The sequence below is a fragment of the Anarhichas minor genome, unplaced genomic scaffold, assembly GCF_050575085.1.
Source record: "Anarhichas minor isolate MPS153535 unplaced genomic scaffold, ASM5057508v1 ptg000058l, whole genome shotgun sequence".
NCBI lineage: Eukaryota > Metazoa > Chordata > Actinopteri > Perciformes > Anarhichadidae > Anarhichas > Anarhichas minor.
In genome coordinates this window covers 2,588,815-2,615,533 of record NW_027466504.1, presented here as the reverse complement: position 1 = coordinate 2,615,533, position 26,719 = coordinate 2,588,815, and the positions used below count along the sequence as shown (strand labels likewise).

The following is a 26,719-nucleotide window of genomic DNA, read 5'->3' as shown; positions in this document are numbered from 1 at the left end:
AAACTCCTGTATAAAATAGCGGAAGTACAGCCTGGAAAATAAGATATTGACGCGACCTTCTCAAACCAGCTCCCTCAAGACTAGTTTTATTTTGAAAGGTATGGACCGGACGTGTGCTCTTCGTTTGTAGCCACTTATCGTGCTTCAGAACGACACGCTGTGCAGAGTAGCAGAGTGGACGTCGAAAGTCAAAGTAACGTTAGTTTTATTATAAACGTTTGCATAGTTTCAGATACAGCATTCTTTTTTGAGTTTACTTTGATACCCGCGGACCTGCACACCCAGAAATGACATTGAACAATGTTAGCTAGCTAACTTTAACTTAGCGTTACTTCACTGTCTGATTTTCCTGCTTGTATAACGTCAACCCGCGTTGCTATTTTGTTAGGCAACTTTTTTTTTTCTTTAACCGAAACGTTGACACATTAGCCCAGTCGTCTGCTTCGCTGTTTGCAACGATGAGCCGGTAGGTTGAATCGTTTTGCATCCGATTTTCATTGACGGATCACAACAAATCTAAAGATGTAACGTCAACTTTTAATTGTAACGTGGCTGTAATCCTTTTGTCGATGCTGAGAGTTGTCATATTTGATTATATCGTATTTACAGATATTACAGCCACCCAGTGGCGGGCCGTGCATTTTATACCTGGGCCTTCGCTGCTGTCTTACCACCTAGCTAATAACCTAATGATGGCGCCACAGCTACGGTTATTTGTTTCTAGGGGTGTAACGTCACGTATTCGTATTAAACCGTTCGGTACGAGGCTTACAAACCGAACAATAATACTAGTGCATTTGGAAAATGCAGAAGCTTAAATTGTGGTAAATATAATGTTTTCGGTGGAGACACCGGTCTGTCTGTCTGTCTTAGTTTTCGGGTCAGCGTCTGACCCCGGAAGCAAAACAAAACACAGCTGAGGCACGTATATTCTGCGAGGCTATGCTAAACTAGCTTAGTAAGGAAAATACGCACAAACTCACGCTATATTCTCCCCTCAGCGTTTAGGCAGCTGTTCCCTACTGATTCAAACAGGGCTAAGCAATCGCCACACAATTCCCATTTCTCCAGACCATAATTCTTGTTTGTAAAAGAAAACAGCCCAAACAGATTCAATTATCCGGACCCTAAACTCACGCAGGACGGTATGCTTCATAATTAACGGACAATGCATATGGTCAAAATCGATGTAATTAACACAATGACAAGAGCGAACTCTCAAGAACCAGCCACATGTATTTACAACAAAGCATGACAAAACAATCCAGCAACGCTCACACTAAAGAGCAAGGGCCATTCAAATAGTATTTACATCAGCGAACAATATCCATAAACGACAGGATAGGCAAAATTAACACACTGTAGATGTAAAGAAAACAAAAGCAGTTTCACTTACCAAATGCTGTTCTATTTAATGACAAAGTCCATCCTCCTGTCTTTGTTTACAAAGAGTTCAATAACGCGGCTGTGCAGTACATCCCTGCGTTTTAGTTCCAGCAAGAGGTCCTTTTCGATTGCCATGGATGCCAGTGATGACAGTCGAGCCTCCCCAGTTGCGTTTCTGGAATAGGTTTTGATGCATTTTAATGCTGAAAATGTCCGCTTGACAGAGGCAGTCGATATCGGGATCGTCACCGCCAAACATGCCAATGCGTAAAGTTGACGCATGCTCTCCACCAGATCTTTCTGCTGAAGGAAAGCCAGTAGATCAGCAGGGCTTTTTCCTTCAAAGTCAGCCATGGGGTACATTAGTCAGTTCAGTTTTAAGCCGTGTCAGATCATCAAACGGAGATCAGTGACTCTGCGTTAGGTTGGAGAAGGCCTCATACACCAAGACGTTCAGTCGCAAATAACAGGCATTCCCAGCAATACAATTTGCAGCTCTTCTCCGACCCTGTCAGCCAGGAATACCGTTCATAGTTTGCGGACTGAAAGTAGCACACAAATCCTTTTCCTGGCTGGGTCAGGGCTGCTAGCTGTGGGGTTGGCCATCCATTTCTTACTATGTCCAGTTTGTCTGGAAATGTCCTTCTTGAGAAAGGCGTTCCCAGTAACTCCGCCACTAAATCAGTTTATCCTCCCCCTGTCATTTGATGTTAAAAAAAACAAAGCTTGGTTAAAAAAAAACTAAAAATGCCATAATTTCTTCCATATCTTTCCACTTGAACTCTGACTGCTACAACTTAATTAAGTTCTGCTAGCAAGCATAAGTTTCACTTTAGTCACGTGCTCACCCACTCACCAATGACGGCACACTTGCGGCAGAGCTGCACCTGGACACTGAGCTGCATGTAATGCTGACGTAGCTATAGGCCGGCTAGCAAGCTCTGACACGTCAAAGAATAAGCCCAACTAAATGTCAAACTAAAGATCTGATTGGTTGAACACCATGACAATCAACAATCGTCCCCATTCACTTAAACTGCACATGGATGCACTTGTGCGTCTGCAGGCCTCGGGCCTCTCTTCTTACCTAGAGACACAGAGGTGAAATCTGATTGGATAAAAGCTCTACTTAAAACAAGCTGCACTGGAAGCAGAGCAACTGAGGAAGATGGTAGCTGTGCAATGAGAAAATAAGATAATGGGAAAACAATTTTTATAAATTATAATACATGTAGTGTATTTAAGAAAAATTATAAAATAGATATAACTTTGTGATTCTGTTGAGGCCAGCAGAGAAGGCTTTGCAGGCCCTGACGGCCCTCCACTGCAGCCACCATGTGTAGAGTGTAACTCCCCCGGGTTACAGATGGTGTGGTCTCAGTTGTGTTCTGCAAAGTGTCTTTGGAGTTGAACCAGCAAAAATAATTCAGCCACTGGTTTTGATTTGTGTGTTTCGTCCTGTTGACAGCGTGAAGGAAGAATCTCGAAGTGGGTCCCCTCACTGCCCAAAACCCGACGAGTCTGAGGAGCCGCTGGGCACAACCATGGAGACTGGAGCTTCCAATGGTCGGTCACAAAGTACCCTGGCAAAATCAGGAGTTTTTCACCATAACACATTCCACGTTCTTTTTTTTTTTTTGTTTTATGGCATTAAGGCAATCAATTTTCTTGTATCACAACCAGAACTTTTGTACCAGAACTTTTAGGTTTTTAATATGTAAATTACAATATCTTACCAAATATGTGCTAATTTTCATACATTTCCAGAATCTTGATAAAACCAGGTTCAAAATTGTTTCATTTTGTTGACGTACTGTATTGGATTCAAAAGTTTTTACAGAGGGACTTTTGGATATCTCTTTGTCACTAATAAAACAGCAATACAAATACTAGTTTTAGGAATATCATGTATTAATCAGGCAATGAATGATATATGAAAAAAAACTCTCAGTAAATACCTTGAATACAGATAGGAATGAAACTGGAAAGTTTGGTGTATGTAGTGTCAGTAGTGGTACTGTAGTGGAGATTTCTGGCTCAGTCTGAGAAAAAAATTATTTAGAGAAAACAGCCTTCAAAGATATGTTTTGTAAAATGACAACACTACAGGTGAATAGGATGGGGGGGCAACTAAAAGATATCGCCATGAAACTTCCCCAGTTTATTACTGACATTAAGACAATTCTTTTTTTATTTTTTTTGTGTATGACAACTTTTTCTGAAATGTTATGTCAGCTTGACTATCACTGGTTTTTGTTTTTTTCTTTGAAGACATCGGTGTGAAATGTGAGAATGCGACATCTGAGGTGGTCATCACCAAGGAAATGGAGGATGAAGAGAAGAAGCTGATGGAGGAAGGGGAGAGGAAAGAAAAAGACATAATGGAAAAGGTGTGTTGCTTATTAATTCCTCAGGATGTGTGCTCTCCCCCATTTTTTCCATGTTTGTTAAGCTGCATCATGTCTAAGGCTGGGTATTAAATCGTCTATACCACTGAGTATCAAAAGCTGTCCCTTATCAGACTGTATGTTAAAAGAAGTTATTGTACAGCTGCTTGTGTCTAACCTTGATGTGTTTCGATAAAGCTTTTTATCTCCAATACCTGAACTTACCTATTGGACGATATTGAGTACCGATCTGATACCCGGGAGTTAAAAAATAAAAGAAAATGCACACAGACACAGAGTAACTTAACTCGGCGTAAATCATCAAAAATTCTAAATGTTATCCTTTTATAAAGTCATATATATAGTGGTTATTTGCATAAAAACGCACAATTCAAATGATTGGGAAATAAATAATTATATTTCTATTTAAATGTTTGCTTTGATTAAAAAAATAAATCTTGTCATCGGTAGTTTTAATCATGTATTATAAGCTGCTAATGCTAGGAAGATCTCATAATTCCCTTTCTTATATCTATTTTATATTGCTAGAGAAACATCTCACCAAATATTTTTCTTTTTACAAGATAACATTTGAACACATCATGATACTTATAATTTACCTTTGCCCAATACTTTAAATGAATAGAGCTTGAACGCATCATAATGCAACTCAATGCAACCTCTGTTTATGTTAGCTGTTAGCTCCGATATTTAGCCAAGCAGGACTGTGCTGCCCACTAGCTTCTCTGATTAAAATACGAAGTATCTGCTGTTCCCAATGTAGCAGTATCAGAGATATAATATGGTGCACAAGAGTGTTCAACCACAGGTGTGTAGTACTAGGCCTACTTGGCACACGTGCCCATTTTGTAGGAGAACCTAATCCTCAAAGTGAGGTATTGAAAGAAAGTCATTCTGGTATTGGTGCAAATATTTCATACGGCATTGGCACAAGTATCAAACTTGACATTATATGGATGATTTTCTTTTTTGCTCACCTCTAGGCCCGGCAAACACAGGAGAAGGAGTCTCATGACATGCGGTTCAAGAGGCTGCAGCATTTACTGCAGAAGAGCAACATCTACTCCAAGTTCTTGCTGACTAAGATGGAGCAACAACAAAGCGAGGTACAGTTTGTGTGAACGCCACACGGTAAAAACCTGTGCTGTGTTTGTATCGACACCTGCTGGCTACAAGTTTAATCACACTCCTTTTTTTTCTGCTTGCAGGAGAACCTCAGGAAGGAGAGATCTGAAAAGAAGGCCAAGAAGGTGAGGAAAGCTTTACTTTATAAAAAAAAAAGAAAAAAAAAAGGCTTACCATTAAAGTACTGTTCCGACTGTATTCATAGAAGTTTATTGTTTGTTTGTTTTTAAATGCAGAACACAAACCGTGCAGAGCCAGAGAAAGGTGAGTAGATCTTCTGATATTTGCTCTGATGCGAATTATAGCATGAACTGCTTTAAGGGACTTTCAAATCATGATATGTATGTACATGAATGTGACATTTTTGACTATTCCCCAATGGACTAGATAAAAAGAAGAGGAGGAGGGTTGATGACTACAAAATAGCAGACGTCATGTCAAAAGAAGTAAGGCCTCGTTTGACTTTTTAGCCCGTTTTTGCAGATTTTCCATTTACTGATCTGCTCTCATTGGTTCAGCTTGATTTTTGTCTTCCAGGAAATCTTGTCGCAAGCCAAGAAAGCAAAAGTGGAGGAAGCGGTAATGGCTCATTTTATTTTTTCCATCTGGGGAGATGATGTCAAGTAGGGGTGGGCGATTTGGCGAATATATCGTGTCACAATTATTTAGTTTTTTCAGACAGGATCACGATCTTATATCTGTTCTTTTCCATACATCCGAACTACTACTATTTCCCTGTATAAAATATGTAGCCTAACAAGGTCACAAAACACCACACCAAATTCCGTTCCGCACTTTAAAATGTGTTAAAGTTTCTTTAAATGGATATCAGTCACTTTTCGAACCACATGAACCTCTCTTTGCGTCGGCATAAATGAGATTCACCACACAGCCGCTCATTTGAAAGGGAACACCTCACTTGTAAAGCTGTTTACTTTATTATTTCCTTCTTCCTAAAAAAACAGTAGTAAAAATCACCAGGAGCAACTGCTTTTAGTTGAGTTTTCATCAGAACAACGGTATGACAGGTGTGTTAGCTGCATGTCGATTTAATCAGAGCTCACGAGGCAAGATGGCCTCGCAAGTTACCACGTGGCCAGTTGCTGCCAAAAAAATGTAGCGTTTAAAAGGCCGTTTTTTTTTTTTTTTTTTTTTAATATATACAATAGAGTCTGGCGCAGGGCTCACTCCACATTAAACACACCGGAGCTACATTACATCACTTCCAGTGCGTTTGAGGATATGGTTTTATATAGCAGCAGCTCTGATCATTTAGCAGTGGCGTGGCGCAGCTCTATGCAGGGAGGACACTGTAGCCATAGAACTGCAAACTGATAGAGTGTGAACTTTAGAATAGTACATTCTAGATGTAAAGGCAGATTTTGGAGGAATTGTAATCGTTCACGATCTAATGTCATCATATCGCATACCCCTAATTTCAAGATATGTAATAATCCATAAGAGGGAATGGGGGTGTAAATTGTATATAGAGAAGTAGGGTCATTGAATGTGACGCATCCAACCATGCTTGTCTATATCAAACATTTCTGATCAGGACAAGGCGCCGGTCCAGAGGAAACTAGAAGCTGAGGACATCGAGAAGATGTGCGATTCCAACCAGGACATCAAGAACCGCCTGTCGGAGGCGGTGCGAGACAACGCCAAGCATCTCCTGCATCCCGACAGGAAGGTGAACGGCGAGCCGGTCCCCGCCCAGCAGCCGCAGCTCTTCACCGGGGGGGTCATGAGGTCGTACCAGATAGAGGGCACAGAGTGGCTGAGGGTGAGTGGTTGACCAATTGTCATAGTTTAGTCATTTGTTTGTTTATTGAGTCGAAGATGATGTTTGTATTCCAGTTACTTAATCCGACATGACGGAACCTTTTTTTTTTTTTAACAGATTGTAATAAAGTTGATTTTGTTCCGGGATATTTTAAAGTTACTGCGAGGAACTTTTAACCGTCTCAATTTATACCGGTGCCTCTATATGACCTACATAAGTAAATGAGAACATCGGAGAGAAGACCGGCTATTTCTCTATATATACAGTTGTCTGAAAAAGTGTTTGCCCCCTTCCTGATTTCTTAGTTTTTTGCATGTTTGTCACACTCTTCTCACTCCTCTAAAATTTGCCTAAAACGCCTATCAACCGCGTACCCAAAGTAAACTGACAGCTCTTATTGAACCATTGGGAGTACATGTATGGTTTTAGTCTTTATTGAATGGCAACACTCTGAAGTTTCTTCACAATCAGTCAGAATCACTGTAAGTGCTACTAGCATTGAGCTATGGCGTTTTAAGCACACAGAAAGAGAAGGATTTTATTTCCGCCTAGATTTGTTTTGGCCAACAGATGGCAGCAGTTATCTATGGCTGGGACTTACAGGCCTGAAAAGGCAGTCATATGACAGCCAACAGTCATGACACCTGGTATAAGATAGAATTTGATAACAATACGACAGAAAATTAATATTTTACACGTGGTTTACTAAGACTGCGGCCGCATAAAAACGCATTTGGAGGCTCGCGTCACCACGTCAAAATGCATATACTACGATAAACTACGTGTCCGAAATTCTAACTATAGTTTATTTATGTCGATGTATGGTTAACTATATCATATTTAACCATTGTCAACTTTCACAGATTCTTAAATTCTCATGAACCAGACTTTGCTCTTGATACTCTGTCCCAGTTATCTCAGTGACGGTTTCAATTGCAGTTTTGAAAACTTTCCCAGGGCGCCATCTGATAAATCTGCATATCCTTGGCTTCGTAATTTCATTGGCTATATGGAGCCTGAGTTTGAACAGGATCTGTTGCGATTGGCTCGAGCTTTACCCAAAGAAGAGAGGCGGGCATTGTCTTTCAAAGCGGACTCTCGTTGGCTGTTCCAAACTGTGACCGGGCTATAGAAGCTCCTATTGGGTCAAATGAGGCGTCAATCTAACCGGCGGAATGCAGCATCCATTTTGCAATCAAAATCTCCACTCTGTTGACATGGAAAGTGAAATTATGCCCGAAATATGATCGCGAGTTATCATATCTGCTGGCTAATTTGAAATGATGCAACAGCCCCCCGTGGGTCTTTATGGACGTACTAATGTGTTTTGGACTAAATCTTTTACTGGATTCGATCGAGTGGACCCTTAGCCACCTAGCAAGACCGTTTTTGCTGGACTAGCATGCACAAGGGGGACGTTATGAATCATAATCGGTGAGTCACGGCGATATTTTATCGGCTATTTTTGGAGTGCTTGTTTGACAGAGACGTTAACTGTACCTGCTGTTATTGTATCTTGAAATGGTTTGCATAAATCGAATTACAAGAACCGTAGCTTTCTAATGAGATATCATTATCGTTCTCATCGTTACAGAGCAGTTGTGTGCATAACACAAATATGCCGTTAACACTCTGACGGCCCGCGGGCGGGCCGTCAGAGTGGGAAGAGGTTTCAGATCATCAAACAAATTTAAATATTAGACACAGATAACACAAGTAAACATAAAATGCAGTTTTTAAATGAAGGTTTTTATTATTAAGGGGAAAAAAAATCCAAACCTACATGGCCCTGTGTGAAAAAGTGATTGCCCCCCCCCCCCCCCCCCCCTGTTAAAACATAAATTAACTGTGGTTTATCACATCTTTGGAAAGCTGAGTTCAATTTCTCTAGCCACACCCAGGCCTGATTACTGCCACACCTGTTCTCAATCAAGAAATTACTTAAATAGGACCTGCCTGACAAAGTGAGGTAGACCAAAAGCTAGACATCATGCTGTGATCCAAAGAAATTCAGGAACAAATGAGAAACAAAGTGATTGAGATCTATCAGTCTGGAAAAGGTTACAAAGCCATTTCTAAAGCTTTAGGACTCCAGCGAACCACAGTGAGAGCCACTATCCACAAATGGCGAAAACATGGAACAGTGGTGAACCTTCCCAGGAGTGGCCGGCGGACCAAAATTACACCAAGAGCGCAGCGACGACTCATCCAAGAGGTCACAAAAGACCCCAGAACAACATCCAAAGAACTGCAGGCCTCACTTGCCTCAATTAAGGTCAGTGTTCATGACTCCACCATAAGAAAGAGACTGGGCAAAAATGGCCTGCATGGCAGAGTTCCAAGACGAAAACCACTGCTGAGCAAAAAGAACATAAAGGCTCGTCTCAGTTTTGCCAGAAAACATCTTGATGATCCCCAAGACTTTTGGGAAAATACTCTGTGGACTGACGAGACAAAAGTTGAACTTTTTGGAAGGTGTATGTCCCATTACATCTGGCGTAAAAGGAACATCATACCAACAGTAAAATATGGTGGTGGTAGTGTGATGGTCTGGGGCTGTTTTGCTGCTTCAGGACCTGGAAGACTTGCTGTGGTAAATGGAACCATGAATTCTGCTGTCTACCAAACAATCCTGAAGGAGAATGTCCGGCCATCTGTTCGTGACCTCAAGCTGAAGCGCACTTGGGTTCTGCAGCAGGACAATGATCCAAAACACACCAGCAAGTCCACCTCTGAATGGCTTAAGAAAAACAAAATGAAGACTTTGGAGTGGCCTAGTCAAAGTCCCGACCTGAATCCGATTGAGATGCTGTGGCATGACCTTAAAAAGGCGGTTCATGCTCGAAAACCCTCCAATGTGGCTGAATTACAACAATTCTGCAAAGATGAGTGGGCCAAAATTCCTCTACAGCGCTGTAAAAGACTCATTGCCAGTTATCGCAAATGCTTGATTGCAGTTGTTGCTGCTAAGGGTGGCCCAACCAGTTATTAGGTTTAGGGGGCAATCACTTTTTCACACAGGGCCATGTAGGTTTGGATTTTTTTTTTTCTTAATAATAATAACCTTCATTTAAAAACTGCATTTTGTGTTATCTTTGTCTAATATTTAAATTTGTTTGATGATCTGAAACATTTAAGTGTGACAAACATGCAAAAAAAATAAGAAATCAGGAATGGGGCAAACACTTTTTCATGTATGTATGTATGTATGTATGTATGTATGTATGTCGACTGCTGTCACTCTTCAACAGGCAGCTAAATATGTCGTTTGCCGCAGAGGGCACTTCGGTCGGAGCTAGTTGTCTTAAGTGTATTGAGAGGGACTCCTAATCATGGTTATAACACAACAATTAATAACCCACAACTAACGCTCTTTAACAGGGCAAAACACGACACAACAGTTTGTGACAAATAAACAATTTGTAACACTAATAATTGTACATTTATAAAACTACACCGTCGAACGGCATGCTGGGTACAGCTCGCTAGCTAGCCCGGTAGCAAAACTGTCTGCTAACAGTTGGGGGATTCCATGTCGCTACAGTAACGTTACATTAAAGAACAGAATAGAGCGATGCAGGATGAATAAAGACAAACCAGAGATGCACCAATAGAGTCTGTGCCCAAGAGAGGAGCTGGGTCTGCTGTTTGGAAGTGTTTTGGTTTTTAAAAAATCCGACATCCAAAAGACTATATATTGCAAAATCTGTCGAACCACTGTTGTTGCCGCTGGTGGTAACACGAGCAACTTACTCCATCACCTCAGCAGACAACACGAGTTGGAATACCAAGAGTGTATGCGATTACGGCAGTCAACCAGTGACGTTAGCACGAGTGAAACAGTGAAGCCAAAGGGTCAGACATCGCTTGAAGAGGCATTTGCTCAAGGCACTGCATATGACAAGAAAAGCAAGCGATGGAGCGACATTACGAACGCAATAACGATCCAGCTATGCAAGGACATGGTCCCGCTACAGACAGTCGAGAAAGAAGGGCTCAGAGCAATGATTTAAACACTGGATTCAAGGTATGTCTGACCAGGGCGAAAATACTTCAGCCAAACTGCTATCCCAACATTATACGAGCAAACCCTATAGTAAGCAAAGCCTTTATACATGACATTAAAATGTTTTTATATTCGATGTACCGTATTTTCCGCACTATAAAGCGCACCGGATTATAAGGCGCACCTTCAATGAATGGCCTATTTTAGAACTGTTTTTATATATAGGGCGCACCGGATTATAAGGCGCATAGAATAGAAGCTACTACAGTCAAACGTTTGACTGGGGTTGCGTTATGCATCCACTAGATGGAGCTGTGCTAAAGGGAATGTCAACAAAACGGTCAGATAAATCATTCAGTCAAACTTCGGTCTTTATACACACAAGTCGTGTTGGACTAGGAGTAAGCACAGTACCGGTGTTTACCGCGGTGCGGCTTTGTAGTTTACCAGTTGTACTGAAACATTTTGACAGAGCGCTGTGTACAACCAGTATGGATCAACCAATTAACCAATTGATCCATATATAAGGCGCGCCTTATAGTGCGGAAAATACGGTACTCCTGACAGTAGAGTAAGCCACTATAAACTTATATAAAAACAGTTAAGGAAAAACAATAATACTGTGAAACCGCCAGAATCTTAAAAAATACCGTGATAAAAATCTTTGGTCATACCGCCCAGCACTACTTGTCATCGGTGCCACCGGGATTCTAAGCGAAATCTGATGAAATCAAGCAGTTTCACCAGAAATCTCTTCAGCGGGCCACCAGCAGAGACCAGCTCACTGTGGACAGCTCCGGCTTCGCTGCCGCCTTCGACCTTCAGGCGGTAGCTCCGGCAGGAGGAGGAGAGCTCAGCGTCCCAACCGAAGCGTCTCCTCCTTAGGCCATGAGCAGAGCTTTGATCGCTACTCCGCCGGTCCCACTGGGCACCAACAGCACGCTGCTTGAGACCCAAGCTGTATTGCTGGGCCCTCTGCAGGGAAGGGAGGCCCGGAAGAACCAGGACCACACGTAGCAGACTGTCAGATTCCTGCTGCCATAAAATGAGGTTTTCTAAAGGGAATCTGGTGCTCGGAAAAATACTACCACTTTCATCCACAGGGACTGCCAAAATCAACACACCGTGAAAGCTCCTTGTAGTAACTTTAATATAAGAGAAACGACAGGAATCCTACGGAACATTTTGGTGCTCTGAGCATCAAGTAATGTGACGTAGCAAGAGCGTGAGTTACTTATTGATTTAAAGCTACAGATACTTGATTGTGTAACGGCGTTTTGCTATATCTTTCTCCACCCGAGTGGAAAAAGGGAGGAAATATTTATTTTTGCCTTTTTATAGTTTTTGAAGTGAGTGATAATTACTGTGCGTTGCTGACGATTTTGCCCTTTTTTGCTCTCAGATGCTGTGGGAGAACGGCATCAATGGCATCCTGGCTGACGAGATGGGACTGGGGAAGACCATCCAGTGCATCGCTCACATCGCTATGATGATAGAGAAGAAAGTGATGGGCCCCTTCCTGGTGGTGGCCCCTCTCTCCACTCTGTCCAACTGGATCAGCGAATTCAAGCGCTTCACGCCAGAGGTAGGACGTGACTCTCATCTTCGTCTCGTGGAAGTGTAAATTACTTTCTTCGTCCGACTGGTTCTTTAAACTAGGGCTGCACGATTATGGCCAAAATCATAATCGCGATTATTTTGATCAATATTGAGATCACGATTATTTAACACGATTATTCATTAATTTTAGGGACAACATCTTTTTATTGCACTTTCACGTTTAAATGAACAAGAACACTGCTTCCACTTCCATTGTTGTGCTACATTCTGGCTAATGTACAAATCTTTGCATCAGACTGGTCCTGATCACAGTGCATCTCGTAGCAGGAAAATATAAATAAAATAGTATCAACACTTTTTACCCAAAATTAAATCAACAGAGCACTGCTTTCACTTCCATGTTATGCTACATTCCAGCTAATGTACACGTCTCTGCATCAAAATAAAACGTATACGGTTCTTATTCACCTGAAGCAAAATATAAATAACATTTTTACCCAAAATAAAGGGCTAACTAAAAATAAATATGTGTGTTGCTCACAGTATTTATTGGACACACATCTTTGGCCAAATGAAATGCAATTGCTTCCGTTATTTCAGTGTGTCTTTGGGAGGTGGATGAGCGCTGTCGCGCTATGCAGGGTCGCTGTTATGGTTTTCTGGGTTGACGTTGGACATGGACGGAGATTCAGTGAGGTAACGTTAGGTTTGGCCTTAATGTATTCGTCGTACTGTGGTTTGTGGTGATTTTTCAGGTGGCTGAACAAGTTAGTTGTATTGCTATGCGGCGCAGACACAACTCTAACGTACTCTGTGCATATGATTTGTTCTTGGTTAACGTCACTTGGCCTAAATCCAAAAAACTTCCAGACAACGGATGATGATCTTTTTCGAGGGGCTAGCTCCTCGCCTTCTGCTCCTGACATTTGATTTAGCTTTCACACGACACCCATGACCGTCTGTTCTGTTGTCTGTCTCTCTACTCTTCTACTAATAGCGGAGTCTGCAGGGTGCGCGCATGACACCTCCCATCTCGTTCTCCCCCTGGTGGTCGGCTGACTGTTAGTTGAGGAAGCGCTTGATTTGATTTGATATGTAGCAGAGCACGCATTTCAAACGTCAATATCGCTGACGATCATGCTCATTTAATTGTGGCAGCCAAAATCGTGATTGCGATTAAAATTCGATTAATTGTGCAGCCCTACTTTAAACACATACAAGTTGTAGATTTGCAGGTGTATTGTTGAGTAAAATAGACCCGCACCTCGTCTGTTGTAATTCAGCGGTCTGAACAGTGTCGTGTGTTTGTCCCAGGTGTCAGTGCTGCTCTACCACGGCACCCAGGTTGAGAGGGCCAAGCTGCTGAAGCAGATCCGCAGACCTCAGGGGGCCCTCAGCATGTGCCCTGTGATGCTCACCTCCTTCGAGATCGCCATGATAGACAGAAAGTTCCTACAGGTAGGATCCCTGCTCATCCTTTACCAAACAGTTATACCGGCTCAGTGAAACATGCAGCTTTTAGAGAAATTCTAGCAGGCACCCTTCACAGTTTTCGGACATTTTAGAGACAAAACGATCAATCCAGAAAATAGATTCCATAGATATTATAAATAATTGAGTCGCCACCTTTATTTCACTGTTGTCATGAGTGTTGTGTAAGAAGTTGGGCCATGTCTGTGCTCCGCTCCAGCGCTTCCAGTGGAAGTACCTGATCGTGGACGAGGGCCACAGGATTAAAAATCTCAACTGCCGGCTGGTGCGTGAACTGAAGATGCTGCCAACCGACAACAAGCTGCTACTGACCGGCACGCCGCTGCAGAACAACCTGGCCGAGCTCTGGTCCCTCCTCAACTTCCTCCTGCCAGAGGTCTTCGACGACCTCAAGAGGTACGGAGCCACGCCGTTTTCTGTTGCCGATTAGAGTGCTGGTACCAGTGAAACTCAAAATTATTTTCCCAGTTCTGTGTCAATTGTTTATTTATCTCTTGTTTTATGCTAATGTATAACAAATTCAGTATCCGTGTTTACTCTTCTTTAACACCGTTTCAAATGTTTGATGACTCATTCTGATCTTGGGGGCGTTTACTAAAAATCATCGTTCAATTAAATGAGACTTTTGGGCGACTAGCTAGCCACACACCGTAAACCATTAAACCACACTTCACCGTTTGTGTATCTTAGTAGCTGACGGCGCGATATGGAGGGACAGGAAGAGATGATTGTTTGGATATATGTGGGCAAGAACTTTTTATTAATTTCCAAAATGATGTCACTGAGGTTTAACGGTCTGTGTCCACATAGCGTAGCACTCATAGACTGTATAGAAGAAGTGGACGTAGTCATCGTGACTTCACCCACTGATTTGTGGACTGCCATTTTGAAGAATCGAGTTTGCCGATTTTACCGTTACCATCTTGGGTTAACCCTTCCCACTGCATTCAAGTGAATATGGTGTATAGAAAGTTTTGTATCATAATTCTCGCGGTGCCCACGTTGCCTGAAGGCAATGTGGTTGTGGAAGGTCCTCAACCCTCTTTGTTTTGCTGTCACTCACGATTTACACGCCCCTCTCAGTTGATGCCACGCCCCCCATGCCAGATCAGGGCCAAAAGTCTGAAAGTGAAAAAAATATTTGAAACTGAAAAAAAAATAAGACCTCAAATAGCAAAATATATAAGTGAAAAATGAAAATATTTTATTCAAAACAATTCCAGAACTGAATCAAAATTATATTCAACCCCAAAAACCTTTTCATTCACTTATTTTTATTTTGAATACATTGCTTTTTTTCTTCTTCAAATAATCAAAACTATTGGCCTGGATTTGGCTCCAGAGCAGTGCCCTCAATCACAGTAAGCCCACCCTAAAGCAAACTCCATTTTATGGTCTGTTTTACTGTAAATCGACCATAATTTACTAAAAGAACATCATGCTGTATTAAAGAAGACATAAAACTAGCGATTGAGACCATAAACTCATGTTTACAATGTTTACTGAGAAGTAGGGTAATTTTCTTATAGATACCGTACAATCTTGACAGACTTGTTTTTGCAACTGGAAGAGTCGACCCCTGCTCGACTTCAGTGGGCACTTCATCCCAGCGCTAAAAGTTTCTATGACAGACATATCTTTATAACAGGGGTCTCAAACTCATTTTCACTCCGGGCCACATCAGCATCATGGTCGCCGACAAAGGGCCGGTTGTAAATGTAACTACTCGTAACATATTGTTAAATAACTCTGCATTTGATTATTGTTTATTCAAGTGTAAAAATATTGTACATGCAGTTATATAAATGTAAAAATATATTTAAGCACATTTCTGTTATAACTTAAATCCTTTTAATTTAGGGTTAAGAAACCCACATTACTCTATCAAACTATTAAAGAAAATAGCAAAGACAAATATCAAACAAGTTATGACAATAACTTTGTTCAAAGCTTAAAATCCTTTCAAGGGTGCATTTGCACAATCCCACGTGAAGTATTTCATGTGTTGTAAAGCCACGTTTAAAGTAGTCTTCAATGTACTCACAATACATTTCCATGTCACATGTAGGGTAACCAGCCAAAGAGCTGCTTCTATGACTGTGTTTACGTATCTCATAATTTTGACTTTCAATCTCATCATTTTGACTTTCTATCTCAGAATTATGACTTTCTATCTCATAACTTCGACTTTCTATCTCAGAATTTCGACTATGGGGATATTTTTATTTTCAAGTCTAACTTTAAATTTTGTTTTTATTAATTTTTGATTTTTTAAACTTTTTTTTTATTATTTTGCTGGTGGATTCGCGGGCCACATAAAATGACGTGGCAGGCCGAATCCGGCCCGCGGGCCGGGAGTTTGAGACACCTACTTTATAACCTATCACCGTCATATGGTAGACTAGCATCGCTCCTTTTGCTTTGTATTATCTATTTGGGCTATTCAGTTTTACTTTACCAAGCGGAGGATGTCAGCTTCATACTTTGTGTAGATTTATAAAGAGATATCAACTTGAAGCGTTCGGGGCGGCCACACAAAAATAGGCGGATCGCTCAGAAAAAAAGATTTTGCATGCAGCGCTTTTTTTCCCTACGATCACTCCTCACTGGTAACAATTGAAAAATGACGCTGGCGCTCTGAAAAAGACGCTTCGTAGACACAGGCTCTAATTGATTCAAGGGAAACTTTTTTTTCAATCAGCTCTGTCACTGAAAATTAACAAAGTTTCTCTCCTTCATCTTCTCCTGATCTAACATGTAAGGGTGTGTGTGTGGAGCCGAAAGTCCTCTGTAACTCTGTATCGCCTGCCCACTTTTTAGCGATCTAATCAAATGCAAAGGATTTCTATTGTAACTGAACACTGCTCAAATCGTTTCGGTTGGATGTGACATCTATGATTAATTTGTCGCTGGCTGTTCAGCTTTAAGTCATCGCTTAGGTTTAACCCCTTGTCGACCTGTCTGCCGTGCAGCTTCGAGTCGTGGTTCGACATCAGCACCATCGGTGAAGCGGAGACCTTGGTGGCTACTGAGCGCGAACAGAACATCCTGAGCATGCTGCATCAGGTCAGTACTCCTGAACCATCAGTGCAGTCATGGGAGACTATTGCAATTGCCTTGACATGCTATCATGTGTTGATTGAGTGTGTTTAATATAATAGCATTGGTGTTGAACCGCTTTGTGGGTATGGATCATTTTTCTGTCCTGAAGACAAACGTGCTTTATTCTGAATATAAGTAATATATCACATTATAAACTGTATCATAAACATGTATATAGACTTTTTTTGATCAAATGGTGACTATGTCTTACTTAAATTGATCCCCTTTTTAAATGTGTTCACACAAAGCAAACTTTGATTTCGCATGGGACAATGTCATAACAAAGTCAACTCATCGCCAGGCGAAATTTGTATAGCGCCATGTCGCAAAAGACCATCAGCGTTGAGATCTCCTCCTGTCTTCGGCGACACCCTTACTTTGTCGAATGGAGGAATAAAACTTTTTTCAAATCTGCGTCATTGTGTCGTTATTTCAGGATCCCTTTGATCTGTTTATTACACTTTTGCGATCAAGAACGCCTGGAGGGAATTTCTTTAAGTTTCACACAAAAGTCCACCTGGACTCGAATGTTAAACTGATTTCGAAAGTTTGGTCAAAGGTCACCATGTGCAAAACATTTGCCTTGCCTTTTAGTGTGAACTGTTTGGCTTTTCTGTGGTTACAGAAAGAAAAAAAAATAGTTTCTTTTTAAAAAAAAACAGTTTTCTCATCGTTTCAGATCCTAACTCCATTCCTGCTGAGGAGGCTGAAGTCAGACGTGACACTGGAGATTCCTCCGAAGAAGGAGATCATTGTGTACGCTCCTCTGACAGCCAAACAGGAGGCCTTTTACACCGCCGCGGTCAACAAAACCCTCGCCAAGATGCTGGGCCAGGAAAAGGTTTGTGAGGACTGTGAATTGGTCTCTGTGGGTTTATTCTCCATGAGTTCTGTGTTAAATACTCTTTTCAACCTTTTGCCAGGTCAGCATATCGGCTGATATTGCAGATATATGCTGATAAGTTAAAGTTCCACTCTGCAACTTTCATTAGGAGAATCTTCCTTTCTAAAGATAAAGTTTATTTTATGTCTAATGTAAAACAGTGTGTTGTCATAGTTGAAAGCTGCAATACAAAGAGCTTAAACAGTTAGTGACGGGCGTCTGAGCTCAGCCTTCATCAGTGCAGTCCAGTAAAAAACAGAGTGACTGAAAACGCCCGCTCTCTTGGTTTTATTCAGTCAGAGGCTCCCGTGGTTTTGACGTCAAGTGGGCGGCCGAAGCGCGGTTGTCAAAAGGTGGTGGACTACATAGAGCGAGACGGGGACACGCCGTACGACCTGGAGAAATATCTGGAGATGGTCCAAAAGGAGCACGATCAGCAGAGGTCAGTGAGCATCCCAGCTGCACACGAAAAATACTGAATAGATTACTCAACTTGGGTTTCATTTCTCTATCTTCTTTAATATCACTTGCTTATTGATTTATTTTCATTGATCTCCATAGTCTGTTTTTGTTCTCAGCCATATAAACTGTATGTTGTTTGAAAGGCGGTGGTACTGGTCCTATAACAACCCTTGCCATGTTTTGAAGGCACATCCTCTACAAAGATGATCTCCCCGATTGCAAGAGAAGCACAACCTGTGGCTGCGTATCAGTCTTAGGAGCCATTCACATGTGCGTTTTTTTTTTTTTATTACATCCTCAATGTAGTCGCGTGGAAAGCGCACTTGAGATTGAGAGTGACACCGTCGTGGTGCGCAAGCATGCTCCGACAACGGATAAAAATCAACTTTTAGAACGCCGCAGTGAGCTGGCAGTTATCCCTTCTTTCTTCAGCGAATATCAGTCTACGGTAAATTAATGGAGAAGTAAATCATTTTAATTAAGGACTACCCGGAGCCGTCCCACGGAATATTATACTTGCTTCATCTTGCCGGTGAAGTACTTCACAATATCCAGTTGAAAGGTCAGACAAATAGTCACAGACGAATGAGGCAGTAAAGCTACTGTGAGGGATTTACGGTGCTGGAAATCCATTTATTTTTGTTTAGTTTAGTCGGTGACACTTGATGCTAAATTATTGCTTCATCGTCATCGCAGCACGCAGGTGCCCCCCCCCCCCACACACACACACACACACACACACACACACTGTGGATAAAGCGATGAAAGTGGCGGACGCAGCATGTGAAGGGGGCCCTAATGCTGCATTCACATGGAATCAGGCAGAGTACACGACAGACTGATAACACCATCTTGACGACACAGGACAGACAAACAAATCGTTGCAGTGAACAGCCGGGCGGCAAAACTAAATGTTGCTATAGTGTTGGATAAATATAAATAAGTGATTTTGCATCTACTCTTTTATGTAATTATTCTAGTAATGCATGTAGCAAAAAAATGCAGCTTTCTCTTATATTCTGCATGCGTGAGGTAACTAAGCAGCGTTGGTTAGTAAATTCCGTCGCAGAGGACGGCAAAAAGTTAAAAATATCGCCGGGTATTCTCTGCTGGCCTCGCCTAATCTTACCTTCGTGCTCTTGCCACTAACATGATATCCGTTTTGCCGTCTGCCTGATTTCCATATGAATGCAGCGTAACGTGACTCCTCTCGTCTCCTCCAGCTCGTCTCCGGTGCCGGATGTCCAGAGCCCGCTGGATGCCCAGATCAACCTGAAGCTGCAGAATATTCTCATGCTGCTAAGGAAAACATGTAACCACCCCTACCTAGTGGAGTATCCCCTCGACCCCGCCACACAGGAGTTCAAGGTAACATACAGTAAAGGTGGAGCTACAGGTTCTGGTTTAACTTTGGAACGTTAGTTTTGATCTTCCCCCTCTGCGACGAGTTCCCCTCTTAACACTCTTGTGCGTACGTCCTGCAGATTGACGAGCAGCTGGTGCAGAGCTCCGGAAAGTTTCTCATACTGGACAGACTGCTGCCTGCACTGAAGGAACGGGGACACAAGGTGAACCATGACCCAAGTACATGTCAGCCGAAGTGGAGAATTAATGAAGTCTTTCAAGCTAACTATTGATGAGTAGTCCTGCTCAGTTGTGGCCCAAGTACTTACATTCAACCCTTGGTAGGTCTGGGAGGTTTAGGTTATATTTAGATAAATCAGTTATACCCTCTTTTTTCCACCAAAATTAGCGCCATTATGAAGGTTATTTTAAACACTAGAAAAATGCAAAAAGAATAGGCAGTTTGACGTGTCGTTGCACCGGCCTTTCTGTTTTGTTTTTTCCTGCTGTGTTATAGTGGTGCAACGGATCATACAACTCACGGTTCGGATCGAGTCATTGATTGGATCACAGATCGGATCAGCACAAAAGAAAAAAGGAAGCAAATATAAATTTTAGAGATCCTTGGAGTCTGGTGGCTTTGAGGAGATTATAACGGCAACAGTTCCCCGTCGGAAAGGGCTGTCTGTTGACAATGCCAAGCGGGGAAAATATTTTAAATATAGTGTACACTTATACTGATACTGACTTTATTCGGTGGCTAAGTGGCGGGGAACTGAAGCCGTTAAATCTCTCTCCTCAAAGCCACAAGACTCCATTCATAAAAACAGTATTTAACCTTGCACAACACGGTAGTACACATACTAACCCACTTCAAAAGATCCTAACTAACTCTTTCAACTATTTTCAAACTTAGCACAGCTAATGTTGACTCGGCTAGCGCTGACTTTCACATCACTGCTAATGTGCTGAGTGTGTGTTTCCATTTGGAAAAACCCGGAAAATAATGCAGATTGAGTTGATCTTTTAAGTCCAACAAGAAATGTACTTGCTTAAATATACTTGAACGTTATTGTCACACCTGTCAATCAACATAAAAAAGATCTAGATGTCGGGGAAACAACTATCGCATTGTAATTGGAACACAAAGCATACAAATCTGTTCAGATTTTCTGACTTGTTTGTGGTATTGACTCGTCGTTGTGGTCCAGATTCTGATCTTCAGTCAGATGACGTCCATCCTGGACATCCTGGTGGATTACTGCTATCTGCGGGGCTTCCAGTACAGCCGACTGGACGGCAACATGTCCTATTCCGACCGAGATGAAAACGTGAGTTTTGGAAAAACGAGCTCAGTAGACGTCGCAGTGTCTCTGTAATTACTATAATCATCAGGTTGTTTGTCGTTCCCTTCCCCCAGATGACCAAGTTTTCCAAAGATCCTCAGGTGTTCCTCTTCCTGCTGAGCACCAGAGCCGGAGGACTCGGGATCAACCTGACGGCCGCCGACACCGTCATCATCTTCGACAGTGACTGGGTGGGTGCAGATCAACAAATCAAGTGTGGTAAACCTATTTCTGAAGACGGTGTCAGTCAGTGTGTGCTGATGCTTCGCTCCGTCTTTCTCAGAACCCCCAGGCCGACCTGCAGGCTCAGGATCGCTGCCACCGAATCGGGCAAACCAAACCGGTGGTGGTGTACCGGCTGGTCACGGCCAACACCATCGACCAGAAGATCCTGGAGAAGGCCTCGGCCAAGAGGAAGCTGGAGCAGATGGTCATCCACAAGAGTGAGTGACTGCGCTTCAAAGTGCCTTACAAAAAAAAAAAGCCTCTAGAACGCGAAAAAGTGTCATCATACCACGGACGACATGACGATGTTTATCATCAAACAATGTCAAAAAATTTGAATTTATATTGTTTCTATCGTGATCTCGGAAAAAACAGAAGCGGAACTGTGTTATTAATGTCATTTGGACAACGCTTTGCGTTCCTTGCGCGTGGTAGTCTGAACATAGCTAGGCTGCGAACAGCTGTTTGTCTTCGAGAGAGCACAACATCCAGGAACACAGACCTACTACGGTACACAGAAATGCTTGAACGCAATGTTTTGTTTCTAGACGTTAATGTAGGAACAGTCCATCTGTGGTACGAGAATTAAAGGAAATAAGCTATGGAGAAGCTGTGCACACGAATGAAGGCTGTGTATACACCTTACATGCTGTAGAGTCAGACCAAAGATGTGAAGTTATTATAGACCTGGTCTATAATCCTCTGTAAAATGCATTTATCAGATGATTTTGATTTATATAACATTTGTTGTCTCTTATGTTGAGATGAAATATGAGTGAGGCTCATATTTAGTTAGTTTTTCCCTATAATTTCACTTGAAACGTTCATTTTGCACTTAGTAAAATGAGAAAACACTCAAAGTAGCAGAATGCAAAAATTGGCCTCACCATGTGATTATTTCAAAGACTATACTTTTTTCATTATCAGAAAACATGCTATAACGTGATATGTATCGTTATCGCGATATGAAAGGACCCGCAGTGGGATAGAAGATTTCGTCCATGTCGCATCTTTTGTTCGCTCATTTTCTTTCTTACAGTGTAGCATGACAATCACAGCACACTTGCGTCACCTGCCTCCAAATCAGCCAATAGCAAAAGTCAATTGCTATAGCTGGGTTTCAAGTGGACGTAGTCATCATGAAGTCCCCCATTGGCTTGTGGACTGCTGTTTTGAAGCCTTGAGTTTGGCGATTTCACCGTCGCCATCTTGGATTTTGGCCGTTTATAATCAATAAACAGAAGTTACCATATTTGTAATGCGGAGGAGTAACGTAGAGACACCGTATACGGCTCTGGTAGCTGCAGCAACCTGTTAATCACAGTAAGCCTGCCCTAAAGCATACCCTGCTTTATAGTCTTATTTGACTCTAACTGGACAATAATCTACTAAATAAACATCATGCTGTATTGAAGAAGACTTGAAACTAGAGATTGAGGGGGTCAACTGGCCAGCCAGCGTTTCTCAGATTGGAGTGAGACAAGGAGAAAAGGTTATTTTGTGATCTTCGCAATAAAACATCTTTGATGTGACGTGTTGAGTCTTGGCCAATCATCATTAAGATGTCTACACCGGCTTCCCAACCTGTTTATAATGGAAAGCTAGTCGGCTTGATATCACGTTAGCTAACGTTGGTGGATTGGCGTCAAAGTTTAAGTTACGTAATGTACCATTACAGTTCAGACTTGCTGGGTTAAGGCTAACGTCCACTGCGTGCAAAACCTTGTCGACTGTTAACGTGTCATTATCGCGATTTAGAAGGGAAAAAATGTAACGTAATGAAACATGCAACCACCCCCGTGTTCTGGTTCAGTTCACGCGGTCACTCGTTAACGTTAAACCGGAACACCGGCGGATCTGGTTGCAGGTTTTTTTTTTTTGTTTGTTTTTTAACACAAAGTAGAATGAGGATGATTTCGTGGAGGATAACTTTTATGACCACGAAAAATGAGGACCAGATACTGATAAGATGGTCAAAGAGCTTAAGGAAGAGGATGCTGTTTGTGTAGCGCAGCTTGACGCAGAGCTGAGATGTGAGTGGAGCTGGGCCTGGATAACGGTGGAGGTCTAAACGGACGTGAAGGGAGAGCAGTACAGCTTCCCCCTGTCAGTGTTTAAAAAAAACTATATGGAAGGCAATGCTAAATGCAGCCTCTGCTCCAATGAGAGAAACTACAGCAACAAGGGCTCACATGCCCTCTCATCACAGAAGTGCACCGGCAAAAGCTGTACACTGTAATGGCCACAGCCAGTGTACTTCCAGTCCCAGGTACAGTTGCTCCCAAGGGCCCTGAAGTAATGAGAGAGGGTTAAGGTGCCTGTACCTTAATTTCAGCGGGTTACTAATGCAGATGTGTGTATAGATTGGAAGCTTGCAGTTAAATCACAGCAATTATTTTACTCTTGATAAACTACCTTAGCCAGAGTAGATTACCATTTTAATTTAAATAAGTGAACGGGATTTAATGCATATTAATTGCAAATAGAAGATGGGCCACAATTCTAACGGCTTTACAGTAACAGTGGAAGTCCATTAATATTAAGCCATACAGTAGCAGGGTTCAATGAAAACTAATCACGTTATTATTATTACTCTACATTGGTTGCAGCTGAAAACAGCAGTAGATTAGTATTATTTTATCATGCACCACAATTTGAACTGCAAGCACTGGGTGGTCTTAAGTATTGTCCAAATGTGGACTTGCAATGATAGTTTCTGTCTTGCTGCTTTCCTCCACAGATCAGTTCAAAGGCGGGAAGGCGGCGCTGAGCCACAGCAAGAGCTGCATCGATCTGGATGAGCTGATGTCGCTGCTCAAAGCCAGAGGCACACAGAAGTAAGAAATCCTCCTCCGCTCTAAACAAGTTCAAATGTTTAGAGAACGTAAAGAGGAACCAAAACTGTCTTTTTAAATGGGAGCAAACTTCCCAACAGAAGTGGAGGGTAACGTTTGTCTCTTTGTCCCGCTCAGGGAGGTGAAAGCATCGAGGGGGAAAGTGATCAGCGACAAGGACCTGCAGCTCTTGCTGGATCGCAGCGATTTGCTGGGTGAGGAGTCCACGATCTGTATATTTGTATCAACAAGCGGTCATGCTTCGTGTGTTACAGTAAAAGCACCTCTGTAAGGGGCCGATCACACAGACGCGTTGTAACAGGTGCGGACTCATCAAAAACACCCCTTTGGCAAAGCGAGTCCAGTAAACAGCTGATGAGCCGATAGAGCTGGGGTGCGTGTGCAACCAGGCAATCAAATGTAAACTAGAAAATGCATTTCCTGCTGAAAATGCATTGGGAAGCTAAAATTAATAAAGATAAAAATAAAGATTTGAAGAACAATACTTGGAATGCTGAAGCAGCATTCCAACAATAACGGTGGGGGGGGGGGGGGGGTTCAATGCCGATATCAAGCTCTTGCTCTGCTGTTGAATGAGGGGGAAACTAATGTCAATGTCCATTCCAACCATATCTATCGTTATAAAAACAGAAAGTCGGTGGAAGTAAAGCCCGGCTTTTGCTTGATTTGATTGGATGCCTCGTTCAATTGTAACATTGACGAGCGGTGCGACTCCGTGCCTGGTGTTGAAAATATTTTAACTGTCATGCACTTATAAAAACCGCACAACAGAGGAGCCCCATAGGAAAACAATGGTTTTGTGGGAGACGTGTTTCTAGTGACGCGTCTCGGTGTGATCGAACTCTTCAAGGCCCTTTAAGGTTAAATATTCAACCACATTTTCGGTTGCCGTTTGTGAACGCATTTGACACGGGAATAAGACTAAATTTAGAAGTAGCCGACAAAATTAAGAGAACATTTTAACTAAAGGTTGACTCGTTTTGTCGGCAACTAAAACTGGACTAAAACGTTTCGAGTTTAAAAAAAAGAAAGGATCAAAAATAACTAAAATGTGAACAAAACTAATCAGCATATTTTGTCTTAAGACTAAATTCTAAATAGCTGCCGAAATTGATTGATCTCCTCGTGCCCTTGCGTAAAATCTGCCTATACATTATGGACACTAATGGGTAATGCAGCATATGCATCCCCAGTAGATATTTATGTGTGGGTCTCTCTTCAGCTCATTATTTAAAAAAAATAAAAATAAAAATCATGTTGTGTGTATATAGTCATTTTTGTAAAAGCGATATCGTCAGTGGGGCAATTTCAACACGGCCCAACCCTAAAGTGAACTATATGATAAGGTGCAGAAGATAAAAATGCAATAACATTGCGCTCGGTGGACACTGTGGATACTTACACACATACACACTACCGATGAACGATGGAGCCACATCTCTGTGGCTCCAAAACAACGAATTAAGACAAAAAAATGTAGCAAAATTCATGGGACGTATACATGTGCCGCCGTTGCCATTTTTTTAAAATCTATAAAGTGTAAAAGTTAGTCACCACTGGCTGGTAACTGTTTATTTTTATATTCTATGATCACAGTCTCATAATTTCTAAGCATATAAGATATGATTTCATCGATTAGTTAAAGCCGTGGACTCTTAAATCCTACAGAGTGGAACATATTAGTGTATGGTGCGATCCCCTTCTGTCATACCAGCTATTCATCACTGAAAGTTATCTCGAAAAGAGTGGGAACCCTGGAGGAAACCTGACTAAGCTTTACTGCTGCCACCCAGTGTTGCTTTTTTCAGTGCAATGTCCCAGTAAAAATCTTTACACACCTGGATTGGTTTTTTTTTTCCGTGCGATTATTTCGCAAGTCATTAATTATAAACTGTTGTTTTTGTCATGAGTACTTTCACACAGACTTGCAGATATAACGTGGTGAAAAAGTGACTATATTTTTACCGGAAATCGATTTTTCGGAGCTTTCGCACCACAAATAAAGGCATCAATCAGTTGTAAAACTTTATGAGGATTGTAAAACAACAAAAACACGGAGACTCCGTAGTCGGAACCAAGATGGCAAATTTTATTACTCCTTTCAACCTCTACGAAGGCAGCGCAAGAGCAAATCCACACCTTCTGTTCTTACCTTTCACAATAATAGCCGGAGACTATTATTGTGAAAATAACTGATCACCAGAGACAAATTTAGTCATTTCACATTTCTGTTTATTTGTCACACCCCCGGTGTGTAAAGGCCTTAACTTTAGATAAATTTAACACTAAAGGTTCATTTCACCCTAATGAATAAAACTAAACGTGTCTGTAAAGTGAAGACAGTTGACTCTCACAGTACACTGTCTATTTACATTGATAACTACTTATAACAAAATCTATCATGATTTTGTCCGTGGGCTTTTCACTGTTTTTAAACCAGTGAGCTGATGTAAAGTTTTACTTGTATTTTTCAGACAAAGTAAAGGAGAACGTGAAGAAAGAGAAGGCGGGAGTCTTCAAAGTGATCGATGCCAAAGAGTTGTCGGAGATCATGTTAACCTGAGAACACTCACTCATTTGTAGACTTTTTTTGTTTTTTCTCTTTTACTTTAACTGTCTCGATAGTACAAAAGTCTTCAGCATACATGTTCTTTATGTCTTTTTTTTATATATAAATAAACTGATTTCATGACTTTTATGTTGTGTTTTTTGCGGCATTAAACACATTGTCCTGTCAGGTTCT

The 26,719-nt window shown here is 41.7% G+C and overlaps 1 protein-coding gene across 6 annotated transcripts; it reads left to right on the top strand.

Moving 5' to 3' along the window:
• hells (helicase, lymphoid specific) lies at nucleotides 1–26,669 on the top strand. Of its 6 annotated transcripts, none has more exons than XM_076076866.1 (24): nucleotides 1–98; nucleotides 2,855–2,952; nucleotides 3,658–3,776; nucleotides 4,778–4,900; nucleotides 5,003–5,044; nucleotides 5,156–5,183; nucleotides 5,307–5,365; nucleotides 5,457–5,498; nucleotides 6,475–6,702; nucleotides 12,111–12,293; nucleotides 13,583–13,726; nucleotides 13,959–14,155; nucleotides 16,732–16,825; nucleotides 17,541–17,702; nucleotides 18,041–18,186; nucleotides 18,393–18,476; nucleotides 19,430–19,574; nucleotides 19,691–19,774; nucleotides 20,762–20,881; nucleotides 20,971–21,087; nucleotides 21,180–21,339; nucleotides 23,862–23,958; nucleotides 24,094–24,170; nucleotides 26,451–26,669. In XM_076076866.1, the coding sequence occupies exons 2-24, from the start codon at nucleotides 2,931–2,933 to the stop codon at nucleotides 26,537–26,539; spliced, it is 2,562 nt and encodes an 853-aa protein (XP_075932981.1). In that variant the 5' UTR covers nucleotides 1–98; nucleotides 2,855–2,930; the 3' UTR covers nucleotides 26,540–26,669. The 6 variants fall into 6 exon arrangements, with proteins under 6 accessions (XP_075932981.1, XP_075932979.1, XP_075932980.1 ...); XM_076076864.1 differs by lacking the exon at nucleotides 1–98 and adding an exon at nucleotides 120–193; XM_076076865.1 differs by lacking the exon at nucleotides 1–98 and adding an exon at nucleotides 136–198.
• Nucleotides 26,670–26,719: the final 50 nt, after the last annotated feature.

Excerpts from the sequence above, each read along its gene's own strand:
- hells (XM_076076861.1), top strand. The coding sequence starts at position 805 with ATGCAGAAGCTTAAATTGTG. Across the intron at positions 2,953-3,657 it reads GGAGACTGGAGCTTCCAATG|ACATCGGTGTGAAATGTGAG; the intron begins GTCGGTCACAAA and ends TTTTCTTTGAAG. Across the intron at positions 18,477-19,429 it reads GTCTTAGGAGCCATTCACAT|CTCGTCTCCGGTGCCGGATG; the intron begins GTGCGTTTTTTT and ends CGTCTCCTCCAG.